This window comes from Balaenoptera physalus (assembly GCF_965194825.1).
Source record: "Balaenoptera physalus genome assembly, chromosome: 18".
Classification (NCBI taxonomy): Eukaryota; Metazoa; Chordata; class Mammalia; order Artiodactyla; family Balaenopteridae; genus Balaenoptera; species Balaenoptera physalus.
Genome location: NC_138899.1, coordinates 69513839 through 69527923, shown reverse-complemented (window position 1 = coordinate 69527923; position 14085 = coordinate 69513839). Strand labels below are relative to the sequence as shown.

Genomic DNA, 14085 nt, shown 5'->3' with positions numbered 1-14085 from the left:
AAGAGGTTTCCTTGAAGGGTCCAAGTTGTCTGGATGTAGTGGAAAACAAAGGAGAGTACACTGATGGAAAAATTAGAAGCAGAGAGAAATAGGGGTGCTATGGTCTGAATGTTTGTGCCCCCCCCCAAATTCACATATTAATATCCCAACGCCTGATGTGATGGTATCAGGAGGTGGTGCCTTTGGGAGATGCTTAGGTTATGAGGTTTGAGCCCTCATGAATAGGACTAATGCTCTTATAAAAATAGATCCTCCAGAGCTCCCTTACCCCTTCCACCATGTGAGGACACAGCAAGAAGGCGTTGTCTATGAACCAGAAAGCGAGCCCGTACCAAGCACTGAATCTGCTGGTGTCTTAATCCTGGACTGCTCAGCCTCCAGAACTGTGACAAATAAACTTCTGTTGCTTATAAACCACCCAGTCTGTGGTATTTTTTTTTAGCAGCACAAACAGACTGAGATAAGGTGTCACTGATTTTGATTCCAGATGAGTCAAGGACCAAGACTTCCACTGTCATAGAGCTGACCACAGGGAAATGGTGGACCTTGGTGATAAAGACTTTAGAGTAACTCCTGTCGGAAGACACGCTGTCTTGCACATCTTTCTCTGAGGGATATAAATTCCTTAAATTGGTTTGTTTCTTTTTCCCAAATTGTGCTCTGTAATAGAACCTATTGAAATGCCTGCTAAAAAGACCAATGTTCAGGGCTTACCCTAGACCTACGAAATGAGTATCTCTGGGAGTAATGCCCAGAATGTATACTTTCAATAAATTATCCATGTGATTCTTATAGAGTTTGAAAATTAAAGAACCACTACTCGAAAGACTGACCAGCAGCTAAGGATGCAGCAGTGCTGGGCAGTAAAGGGAAGTTGGGAAGTAGAGAAGCCAACCCTCTTTCCTGTTTGTGGCACAGTATCAGAGGTACTAAGCTTGACTTGGCCTAAACAAGCTAGTCTAGGAAACAAGACATGCACTGCCAAATGTTAGTAGTGACAGTAAAGCACTGAAAGATTACTCAATTTATTGCTGGGGAACCCTCTGCAGGGCTGCACGGTGCGAGCCATCAAGCTCTGATAAAAAGCGCAGTGCATCCTTAGCTCTGTAACCTCTACCTAACTAGAGATTAATGAAGAGGCCTGGAGGGCCAGGTCAGAACCTGAGAAATAGCTATTGCTCATCAGAGGTGAAACAGCCAGATTAGCCTTAACTTTTAGTTATTTGGTATGCTTAAAACAGATTCTAGCCTTCCAGAAAGGCTACAGATCTTTGCAGGACACACCTGGAAATTCCTGAAACATTAGGGAGGCTCTACATTCTTTTTCTGGTGGACACAAACAGAAGGGGCTAGAAAATGTACACCCAGCTAGCCCAAGGGAAGTAAAGGTTCTGTGCTTTTTATTAGAAGCTTTAACTCCCTGCAGAAGCCCCTGCTTTCTGGGCAGGTACAAAGAACCACAAAATTCTGCGAAAGCTTTAGGAAGGTACCAGAAGATTCACAACTGTGTAACAGCAGAGCTAAATAAATCAAACAGATTGCACATCTCTGGGCCTTACCCTTGCCCTTATTCCTTCCAAACAGATTAAGGTTAATCTCACAACAGACTTGTTTTAATGAAATTCTACTTCTCCTTTATCACGGGAAGGAAGGAAGAGGACTATCACGCTGCTCACTGTGTCAGCCACTATGCTTTTGGCTTTACATATCTCTAGTAGTCTTCACGACAACCTTGCAAGAGAGTTTAATTAACTCTATTTTACAGATGAGGAAATTAAGCCTCACAGAGATGAAATAACTTCCTTAGTGTCCCATAGTTTGAACTTGAACCGGAACAGTCTAATTCCAGAAGCCATGTTTCCACGGCTTACACTCACTCCATTTTCTCACCCCTACTTTCCTCTGCACCACTTTTTTTCCCCATCCCTCTCTTCTGGTTAGCACTTGCTTACACCCTTCGCCTCTGAATAACTTGCCCAAACTGTGGACCATGCGCTCTATCCTACCCGGCACCAGAGTTTCTTGGAGAACATCCTTCTGCCGATCATTCATAAACCTTCTCCCCACTTGGTTTCTGGGATGCCACTCTTGCCCAGTTCTCCCCTTCATCCTTTTTCAATATTTTTCCTTCTCATTGATCTTCACTGAATTACCTTAAATGTTAGTATTTCCCAGGATTCAATCCTCAATCCTATTTGTCAGACTATATATTTTTGCCTGAGCAATCTCTTAAACTTTCATGACTTCAAGTGACACTGATGACTCCATGGCCTCTATTTTCAGAGAGACAACATTCTGCAGTCTAAAACTATTTCCAGTTGCTGACTGACCACTGGTATCTGTATAATACACACAAACCTAAGTCATTTCCTATTATCCCCACTAGTTCTGATTTCTAGAGCCCTGCTCATTGTAATCCACAAAGTTATTCAAGCTTAATCATCCTCAAATCCTCTCCCACTCTCACCCCAGTATCCAGATACTTATAAAATGCACATTCCTCAACATCTCTTCAATCTGTCACCTCTGCTCCATCCCCATATACTATTGTCCAAGCTGAAAAACACCTTCTCTTACTTAGATTATTACAACAGCATCCTAACTGGTTTTCCTGCCTCAAGTCTCACCCATCCCTGGGGAATCCTGGGGGGTGGGATAGGAGATGACTTTAAAACTGTATACAAAATACTTCAGTAGCTTCCCATCACATATAAAAAGTTCACACTCCCTAACATGGATACAAAATCCTTTATTATGTAGTCCTTGAATGTATTTCCAAGCTCATCTCCCATCACCTCTCTTATTTATTCCTGACATGCTGAGCTAACTGTAGACCTGGGGTGTCTTTAGATAGATCGATCCAGAGGGATGTTATCTTTATTTGAAAATTTGAATATGTGCATATCTCATGATCTAAAAACTCCACTATAAGTGTGCTAGAGCAGCGGTTCTCAAACTTTGGTATGTATTCGAGTTAGCTGGAGAACTAATAAAGACTGTAGAGGTAGCAAGCTGGATAAAGAATGGGGCTGAACTTTATATTTTTATGAAGTTCTCCAGGTGATTCTGTTACTACGGAAGTTTGAGGACCACTGCCCTAAATCAAGGTCCAGCAAATTACAGCCTGGATACCAAATCTGGCTGCAGCCTATTTTGTAAAGGAAGATGTGTTAGAACACAGCAGTGAAAATGTGTAGTTGCAAGGGAGATGGGGTGACCTGTAAAGCTGAAAATATTTACTCTCTAGCCTTTGCAGAAAAGTTAGCAAAGTCCAGAGGAACACTCTGTACTCGGAGACATTTATAAGGATGTTCACCTTGGCAACGTTTGTCATAGTGAGATTTTGAAAAATCTTCAATGTACTGAAATAGAGGAATACATAAATTAGGATATATACATCTAATGGAATACTATACAGCAGATAAAATTTACTAGATCTTTATGTATTAACACGGATAGAATAAAAAAATATAGAAGAATGCCACATACAGCATGATATTTTTTATATGAATGTTTAGACACAATATATGTAGAAAGGTATTTAAAAATAAACTGGAATGGCATATACCAAATCCAAGATCATCTTGCCTCGACTCTATAAAGTATTTTCATTAAAAAAGCTGAGGTCAAAAAGTGACAAAAATCCAAAGATTTGCAAATACTACAATATATTTTTTGCCATATTGTCCTCTGTGGGTTTTGTTGTATTTAAAATTGAAGCCAGAAATACCCTAAACTATTGAACTATAGGGGAAAGTAATTGAATACTAATAATCCAATGCAATGGAATATAATGTAGCCCTTAAAAATGTACATGAAGAAAACATAAGAAATAATTGATTTAATTGCCCATGGTGAACACAGCAATAGAATACAAAATTGTCCATGAAGTAAGGTTACAATTACATAGTTTTTAAAAGTGCAGTCCTTTTTTTTATTCCTTTTTTTCCCTTTTGGTTGTCTTATCTATTGAGTTGTTCCTTTTAATCAATATGAATACATACCAAAAATTACTAAGAAGACAACAGTAGATGTGTTTAACTTAATACTGTTCTTCTCTTTTATTTTCCGAATAATATTAAATAAATACATATTACCTTAAAATGAAATGTGGTGATAGAGCTTGTGCGTGGCAGATGGAACTGACTGCACACCCAATGTCCATCTTCCCCTTCATCCTACTCTGCTCAGTTAAAACACTACAAATCTCAGCCTTCCTTGCAAACATGGGTGGCCAGGTGATAAAGTTCTAACCAATGAGATGTACAGTGAAACTGCTGGGTGCAGCTCGTTAAGAGGAAGCTGACTTGACTGGCTTTCACCTTTCCCTTTTCCCTTATCCTACTTCTTTCCTTGAATGAGACTGTGAAGCAAGTGAGAAGCCATCTTGTGAGCATGGGGACAAAGCCACTGATTAAAGGGCGGCAGAGTGGAAAGTCAGGAGGAGTCTGGATTCCTGAAGGCATTATAGAGCCACTGCACCAACCCTGGACTGCACACCTTCAACCTTTCCTGTTACATGAGGAAAAGCTCCAAAATACCTTACTTGTTTAAGCCTTTCTCCTATATGCAGCCAAACATAACCCTTAACTGAGACATCTTGCTAAAATTAAAGTTTAACAAATTATACCATTGTAAGGCACTTTAAAGTTTACCTAATCATACTACCTTCAGATGAGAAGAGTAATCTTCAGAAAGGTTGAAGGCTTGAAGCTAATCTGTATCCGAACAAGGACTAGAACCCCACTCTCACTTAAGTAAATACTTTTTTCTAAAATATTAAAATCAAGTCCACTTTAGTGGTCCAGTTTGAAAATAACTTATTGGACGTTTCATATTTCTTTTTCTAATGATAACATTTAAAGACATTAGACATACACAGGTCAAAAACCAGTGTTCATCCTTTTGTTGCTCATAAGCAAAGCTGCACTTTGAAGTTACTCAAAATCAGTATTCAAACTAACTGACATCAGTTTCTTAAGTATGCGGGTTCAGGTTACTCCTAAAGACTAAGCAATCTACAACAAGGATAGAGAGTCAGTAAATTTACAAATAGCGTTTGAAGTCATACTCTGTCCCACAAAACAACTAATTTAGGCCCTTTTCTCTGATTATCAACCTAATAGAAAACTAAAAATGTTTGTATTACACACACGGTACATGTCTGAATCTCACAAATATTGTTTCTGATATAAAGAATAAGACTATCTCTTTTGTCCTCGGAAAAGAGAGATTTCTTTCCTACACTGGATATATGATTTTTGGATCCCCAATGTTTTTTGCTCAGTAGTTGGCTACTTCCATCACCAACTCCCTGGTTAGATTCCTGATCCCTGCTCTTCACACAAACGCCCCCTGGATTCCACTGTGTAAGAAAACCCAGGTACTCAGGGCATCTGCCCAGAGAATAGAGAGGACCAGCTCCTTAAGAGCCTGAACTTTCATTCTCTCTCCTTTCTGCTTAGTATGTGGCCCCACTCTTGGTTCTTCTAACATTTCTTTTGTTCTTTACTGAAGAGAAATGTAATTCTCTGCCTCCAGATCTAAACCTCTTAGAGAAAGACATTTTCTTCAAGAATAACACAAATTCATCAAGGGAAATAAGTGTATTTTTGTGAACATGAATATATTACAGAGTCTCAGGTAGCAGTGAGAAAACTGATTAAATGCTTCTTAGATATGCTATAGAGTCTTCTCCCATGTCACACCAGCACTTGTTGCTACCCTCCATGAGGCTAGATACCTCGTTTCTTGAGCTATGACTGGGGGTAGGCTGTCAAGAAGCAGGAAGCCAGAATATATTATATTCTGTAGGTAGAATTTGATATTTTATATTCTGTAGGTAGTAATAAAATTCTACCTACAGTTAAGAAACACTAAGCTTAAAACAGCCCTTGCAGCAATTTCTAAATACCACAAGATGGAGATATGACTCCATGGCAGAGGAAAAAACTTCACCACTTTTCCAACAGCAAAAAAACACACGTTATTTTCCTGACTTTCCAACACACAGACATAAGGGTATTTCTGGGTTGTAAATAACAGAGAGGTCTACCAAAAAGTTAATTTCTCCCTCAATTCATTAACAAAAATACAAGATTTTTCTATGTCTTTCACTAAAGGTTTGCAGTTATTCAAAGAGCACTCTCCATAAATGCCCAGGACTTCTGTGAATGCAGCAGGCAGCTTAGTGCTCTACCTACAGCTACTAAGAAACACATTATTTCTGATCAGCAGTATCAAAGGGCTGTTGGTATAGCAGAGTTAAATGGCAGAGGTTTAAGAGGGAGAGACTCTGACTCCACATTTCCAGACTGTGTGAAACTGTGTAAATCATTAAATCTCTTTAAGCTTAGAATCACATGTATTAAAATAACAATATAAAATTTTATGTCATGGGGTTTGTTGCAAGACTGAAATAATGTACATAAGTTAATTTGCATATTACATATGTTTAATTTAGGACAAGTTATTATTATTACTGTAATATTAAGTCCTGCCAATTTAGCTGAGTATTGTATTTTCATTTTCATGCAAAGTACCCTTGATTTATTTACAAGATTTCCATGTTTTTCTGAGTATTCTTGAAATAAAAATTCAGCAAGAGTTCAACATAAGTCACGCTTTGGGCCTCCTCTACATTTTAAAAAAATATTAACAAATATTTGAATGAATGAAAAACAAACGAATACTCTTTGTAAAGTAGAAAACATAAATTCATTTATCGGGGATTAAAATTACCTCTCAAAAGAAGAAAGATGTCACTAGGGCAACCAAAAGAAAAAGTCGGTGAAGCAGCCCAGTGAGGTTACACGGTAATTTTATGGGTTCTCAGTTGTTAGATTTTAAACATACTCTGTGTGTGTGTGTGTGTGTGTGTATTCCAGAGGAACTAGAATTGAACTGTTTTAGATGGGTATGAGAGAGGTATTTCTGAGTTAAACAGGCTCTTTCAGGTTGTAAGGAATAGACACACTCAGGTTTCCCCCCGGCCTGACCACTGAGATCCTTTCACTTCCATTTTGTTTGTACCTGCAACAGAATCCCTGCCCAGCTTTTTACGGGAGAGGCCAAGCTGAAGGCCTTGTTTATAAGATCCTTTACCTCACAGGAAAGCTCCACTGAACAAAATATTTTATTTGGACCTTGTCACAGTCTTTAAACTTTTGTTTGAAATCTGTCTGGGGAAAAATACACATAATTTCCTTCAATTATTCCTTTTGTTTAACCATCTTTTACTCACCACCGGCATCTGTTCATAGATACGAATAGAAGACAGTCTGTCTACAATAAAGCAAATATGAGCAATTGATGTTTTATCAATTTTAACTCAACTTATAAAACATATATATAGGTGCTTCTGTACCTGAAAGATTTCCACGGATTTTTTTCCATTTTCTCTTTGAGAGAAACAATCTGCTTTTCTAGTTGGTCATTCAAGTTGTGTCTCATAATGGGTTTTCCATTCACCACCTGAGTGAAGAGGTGGGGATGATCAAGATCACCTCACCACCTCTCATTTATTCAGTAAAACAACATTAATTAGCTCAGTCCTACTCCATTACTATACTGGACTTTATTAGTAACACAGATGCACTGGAGGGAACTCATGTCTAAGTGTGCGTTCTCCGTTACACAGTATCTGTGCAGACACCAGACTCACCGATTCCCACCCAGCAGCCTCACTGTCACTATTGATTCCTGGTCTTCTTACTCTCCACCCGCTATTGTCTTTAGTTCCTTGTGTATCCTTATAAGGAATTCTATTAGAGGAAATATCAGGAACATGCTTCTTTCCTTGGAACTTGAAATATCCATATATTACAGCCTAAGGAGTACTAGCCTCCCGTCCAATGTCATATTCATTTTTTTCCTTTGCAAAAGAGTTCTGAAGTCCGTTCAACAACTACTAATTATGTGTTTGCTGTGTTTAAAGCACACAATACCTTACATATATAAACTAATTTAATCCTCATTTACAAAAACTTAGTTACCCATTTTACAGATGAGGAAAACAAGGTTCAGAGATGTCAAATAACAGTATTAAGATGACAAAGTAAAAATGGGGAACTGGGGTTTCAACCAGTTTGTTTTGACTTGAAAGTGTGTCCTCTTAACCGCTGTGCTATGGTAACACTGTTTACCTTCGGCTACCTATTCAGGTATCTTCTCTTATCCGTAAGCCGTTTTCTTTCACTAAATCCCTTTGGCTATTGAGGCCAAAACATTTGTCTTATTGCTCTGGGAGGAGGAGGAGGATGCAGCCTAGAATTAAAACCTCCTTTTCGGCTCCAAGGCCCAAAGCTAATTTTTTCCTTTTTTTTTTTTTTTTTGAGTCTTGAAAGTCACACTTCGTAGAGAGAAAAAATGGCGTTTCTCAACTTTAAATGCTCTTTGCATACATGGGGCAACTTCTGCTACATAATAGTTGATGGAGGAGTCTAAGCAGAAAGACTTATTAGCTCACACCACTGCCAACCTCCTCAACCTTAACACAACCCTGCCCTCACTCTCATCTCTAATCAGATGTGGTCTACCAAAGAGAAGGGCAGGAACGCCCTTACAAACCGAAGTCCAAAGTCGTTAATCCAAATGCTTAACAAGTGGATGGAGGCCCACAAAACTGGAGATTGATAAAATTTTTGCTTTCTTTTCACATACCAGCATTGACCCCCACAAATTTGGTCAGCTTCCTGCTGTCAACTGTTTTCTTTTTCTGAAAAAGGACCACACTGAGTTTGACTTTCCCTGCCACACTTTGTTCTGTGATAAGCCAGAAGTACTGATTTCATACTGAGGTTTGTAATTTTTACAAAAGTTTTTTTTTTTATAAATTTATTTTATTTTATTTATTTATTTTTGGCTGCGTTGGGTCTTCGTTGCGGTGCGTGGGCTTCTCATTGCGGTGGCTTCTCTTGTTGCGGAGCACAGGCTCTAGGGGCACGGGCTTCAGTAGTTGTGGCACGTGGGCTCAGCAGTTGTGGCTTGTGGGCTCCAGAGCGCAGGCTCAGTAGTTGTGGTGCACGGGCTTAGTTGCTCCATGGCATGTGGGATCTTCCCGGCCCAGGGCTCGAACCCATGTCCCCTGCATTGGCAGGCGGATTCTTAACCACTGCACCACCAGGGAAGTCCCAAAATTTTTGAAAAATAATTTTTCACCTGTCTTTAAAATGCAATAATGTTTAAATTATGCTTTCAACTGGGAATAAGATTAGCAATTCAAAATAGCAAGTTTCTGGAATAATCTTGATACTAAGGAATGTCCAGAGCCATCTAAAATCAGCCCAGGTAAGAGATGTGGTGCTCTCATTAGATGGTCACAATAAATGTGACCCTAAAAAAGATGATCCTTGACCTTGAGCACAACAGCAGCCAACCTATCAAGGCTTAAGATGTACTTAATAATAAGTCATTATCAAAATACAGACAGTGAGGATAAAAATTTAGCAGAAACATTTGTGTCTCTTGGGAGAAAAAATACCCTGAGCAGTAACTCCATGAAACCACTGCTTTTGCAGTAGTTCTAAAAACAAACAAAAGACAAGCACTGTACCTTTGAAGGGAAAAATTAAATTGCTTTGCAGCCTCAAAGAGGGATCTTGGCTAGAATCACTACAGTGAAAAGTAAAATCAAACCAAAAATTGAAAAATTCTAGAAATTTGATTCATGGTCAAAATTGACCTTAAAAGAGGAAGTTCATAAAGCAAGAGAATATTAGGTGGAGGCCTATCTTTCAGATATGGACATTTTTTTCCCAAAGAGAGATAGCACATTAACAAAAACAAAACAAACAAAGCCCAACTAAACAACAACGCCAAATAATAATTTTTAAATTGTTAAGAAGAACACACTTGAACTGATTGAAAGGTGGCCCTACATGGACATTCATGTTTGTGTTGTTCACTATATTTATGATTACAGTGATGGAGTTATATTAACTTGAAAAGACTTTGTAAAATAAGAAAATGTTAACAAGGAAAGGAAAGAGCCTACTACGTGGCACTGTACGAGGCACTAGGGATTCAAAAATAAAATAGACACAATCCCTGCTGTCAATCAGCAGTAGGAGAAGTTGGGAGGGGTGGGGAGTACAGAAACATATAGCCAGAAGATTTAAGAAATTTTTTGGTTAATTGGTTGTAATGGTACACAAAGAAAGATATCCAATCTGGAAGGTGGCAGAAGGAAATGAGAAATGGGGAGGTCAAGATTGAAGAGGGACAGAAAATGCTTCTTGGGGGGAATGACACCTGTTCTAAGCCAGAGAGGGTGAAAAAGAATATTCAAACAGCAAGAACTGCATGAACAAAAATACCAACATGTACAAAAAAGGGGGCACGGTGCAAAGACTATCTCTTTGAGTAAAGCTGCCCTCCAGCATATTTTCAGAAGACTCCATGAGGAAAAACATCCCCAAAGTAGGACTAGTGGGTTTGAGCCATGTCTCCACCAGTTTATTTCTGTGATCCTGAGCAAGTTACATTTCCTGTGCCTCAATTTCTCAACTGTAAAATAAGGATAATTAAAGTTCCTACACTATAGGATATTGACAGGATTAATTAAAACATGTGAAGTGCTTAAAGCAGTGCAGGGCACACAGAAATTGCTATAAAAGTTAGTTGTTTTTGTTGTTATCATTTTTATCATCATAAGAAATTTACTGCAAAATTGTTTACCCAAACGGTAGTACTACACTGCTATCAGTAATGTATAAAGTTCCTATTTCACTTATAAAAAAAATCTCTACTTCTTTTATAGGCAACAAATTTCTTTGACTTAAAAGCAAGTTGGATATTTTCCCATATTCACGAGTTATCTCTATCTCCTACTCATATCTATCTACAGGGAACTTAGTGTTTTCTAAATGAATTGCAGAGGACATAGATGTGGTGAAAATATAGACCTTTTGTCCATCATTTTGGCTACCAATGTCTTTACCAGATTACTGTTTGACTTCTCATATTGGTCTTTTTTCCTTTAAGTCAAGGGAAGCTACTTTCTCTGAAGTCAAACCTAAATATGTTTTCCTCAGCGATTTACTGTTCTTTAAGAAAGGCCTTCTTTATCCATAAACAAATACACATTCATCTATATTTTGTTTCATTTAAAAATATTTAAATCTTTAAATTTTAAATATTTAATAATTTTAAATATTTAAATATTAAATCCATCTGGAAGGTTTTATTTTATTTTAGAGTAATTTTTTATTTATTTGGCTGCCCCGGGTCATAGTTGCGGCATGTGAACTCTTAGCTGTGGCATGTGGGCTCTGGTTCCCTGACCAGGGATGGAACCCGGGCCCCCTGCATTAGGAGCATGGAGTCTTAGCCACTGGACCACCAGGGAAGTCCCCCCAGAAGTTTTGAGAATTAAGTATACAGTGAAGATCTAAAGGGATTATTTTTCTAAATATTATACCAATTTTCCAAATGGAATTTATTGAATAATTCATCACTTTAAAAGAAGCTCATTTTTTTTTCTTTTTTTCTTTTTTTTGGCAGTGCCACACAGCATGCAGAATCCTAGTTCCCCAACCAGGGATCAAACCCGTGCCCCCTGCATTGGAAGCACAGAGTCTCAACCACTGGACTGCCAGGGAAGCCCCTCTTTTAGCTCTTTTAAAGCTCTGTGTGGTGACACAGATTCCAATAAAACATTACTGGTAATTGGCTCCTTGGTTCCAGTTCTCTGCCCAGAAGCCCTTTCCCAAACTTGGGCAGGCAGGCTAAAGTTGTTCTTTCTTGATGGTGGGAAGGGGAAGACAGTAATTAGAAAGTGATAGCTTCATGATTTTTATGGAATGTTTGTGTCCCTCTAAAATTCATATGTTGAAGCCCTAACCCCATGTGACTTTAGCTGGAGGTGGGGTCTGTGAGAAAGTGATAAAAGTTAAATGAGATCATAAGGGTGGGGCCATAATCCAATAGGGTTGCTGCCCTTATGAAAAAAGGAAGAGGCACCATAGCTTGTTCTGTCTGCCATGTGAGAATACAATGAGAAGGTGGTCATCTGCAAGGCAGGAAGTAGGTCCGCACTAGAAACCAAATCGGCTGGCACCTTGATCTTGGACTTCCCAGGATCTAGAACTACAAGAAAATAAATTTCTGTTGTTTAAGCCACACAGTCTATGGTACTTTGTTATGACAGCCCGAGCAGACTAAAACAATGATCATTTGGTACTTTCCTATTTCAATGTATGGTGCAGTTTTTGTAATAATCTATTTCCCGCAAGTCTCATAAATGAAAATGGTTTTCTCCTTTTTTTCGTAGATAACTGAAAACAGTGTTTTAATTAACTTAGTAACCTGGCCCTGAATTTCACAGTAGTACAACGTTTTAATAAATTAGAATCTCTTTCTGTTATGGGCTGAATTGTGTCTCCTTCCTCTCCCCAAATTCATATGTTGAACTCCTAAGCTCCCAGTACTCAGATGTGACTGTATTTAGAGATAGGACATTTAAAGAGCTCATTAAGGTTAAATGAGGTCATATGGTTAGCCCTAATCCAATATGACTGATCTCATTATAAGAAGAAGAGATTAGGACACAAACAGGTACAGAGGGAAGACCACGTGAAGACACAGAAAGAAAGCCCTGAGAAGAAACCAACCCTGTGAACATCTCAATCTTGGACTTGTAGTTTCCAGAAGTGTGAGAAAATAAGTTTCTGTGGTTCAACTCAGCCTGTCTGTGGTACTTTGTTATGGAAGCTCTAGCAAACTAATACACTATCTATTCTGTTTTATTGATTTGTTTTCAGTTTTAATGATTATAGCTTTATTATACATTGTAGGAGTCCTGTCAACCCCCCAAAATTTCTTATCAGTTATCCCTGTCTATTTATTCATCTAGTTAACTTTAGAGTCAGTTATTGAAGTTAAGAAAAAACAGCTGTGTTTTAATAAGAATTACATATCAATAAATTAATTTGAAAAGAATAAGCACATTTGTAACACCCAATTCTCCTATATAGGAAAAGTCTATGTCCCCCTTATAAAACCTTAATAATAAATTTCCCAATTTCATTTCTCTTTAGGGTTTCTCTCCAGTATGAAATCCCTTATGTTGAATAAGGTGAGAATTCTTTTTTTTTTTTTAACATCTTTATTGGAGTATAATTGCTTTACAATGGTGTGTTAGTTTCTGCTTTATAACAAAGTGAATCAGTTATACATATACATATATCCCCATATCTCTTCCCTCTTGCGTCTCCCTCCCTCCTACCTGCCCTATCCCACCCCTCTAGGTGGTCACAAAGCACCGAGCTGATCTCCCTGTGCTATGCGGCTGCTTCCCATTAGCTATCTATTTTACATTTGGTAGTGTATATATGGCCATGCCACTCTCTCACTTTATCCCAGCTTACCCTTCCCCCTCCCCGTATCCTCAAGTCCATTCTCTTGTAGGTCTGCGTCTTTATTCCCGTCTTGCCCCTAGGTTCTTCATGACCTTTTTTTTTTTTTTAGATTCCATATATATGTGTTAGCATACAGTATTTGTTTTTCTCTTTTTGACTTACTTCACTCTGTAGGACAGACTCTAGGTCCATCCACCTCACTACAAATAACTCAATTTAGTTCCTTTTGATGACTGGGTAATATTCCCTTGTATATATGTGCCACATCTTCTTTATCCATTCATCTGTCAGTGGACACTTAGGTTGCTTCCATGTCCTGGCTATTGTAAATAGAGCTGCAATGAACATTTTGGTACATGACTCTTTTTGAATTATGGTTTTCTCAGGGTATATGCCCAGGAGTGGGATTGCTGGGTCATATGGTAGTTGTATTTTTAGCTTTTTAAGGAACCTCCATACTGTTCTCCATAGTGGCTGTATCAATGTACATTCCCACCAACAGTGCAAGAGGGTTCCCTTTTCTCCACACCCTCTCCAGCATATACTGTTTGTAGATTTTTTGATGATGGCCATTCACACCAGTGTGAGGTGATACCTCATTGTAGTTTTGATTTGCATTTCTCTAATTATTAGTGATGTTGAGCATTCTTTCATGTGTTTGTTAGCAATCTGTATATCTTCTTCGGAGAAATGTCTATTTAGGTCTTCTGCCCATTTTTGGATTGGG

At 38.4% G+C, this 14085-nt stretch overlaps 1 protein-coding gene across 1 annotated transcript in view; it reads right to left on the bottom strand.

Moving 5' to 3' along the window:
• SOHLH2 (spermatogenesis and oogenesis specific basic helix-loop-helix 2) overlaps positions 1–14085 on the bottom strand; it is an 88358-nt gene that overhangs the window by 69100 nt on the left and 5173 nt on the right. The window contains 4 exon segments of the mRNA XM_082435682.1: positions 7244–7284; positions 7367–7388; positions 7390–7441; positions 7443–7473. Coding sequence (XP_082291808.1) covers positions 7244–7284; positions 7367–7388; positions 7390–7441; positions 7443–7473 — 146 coding nt within the window.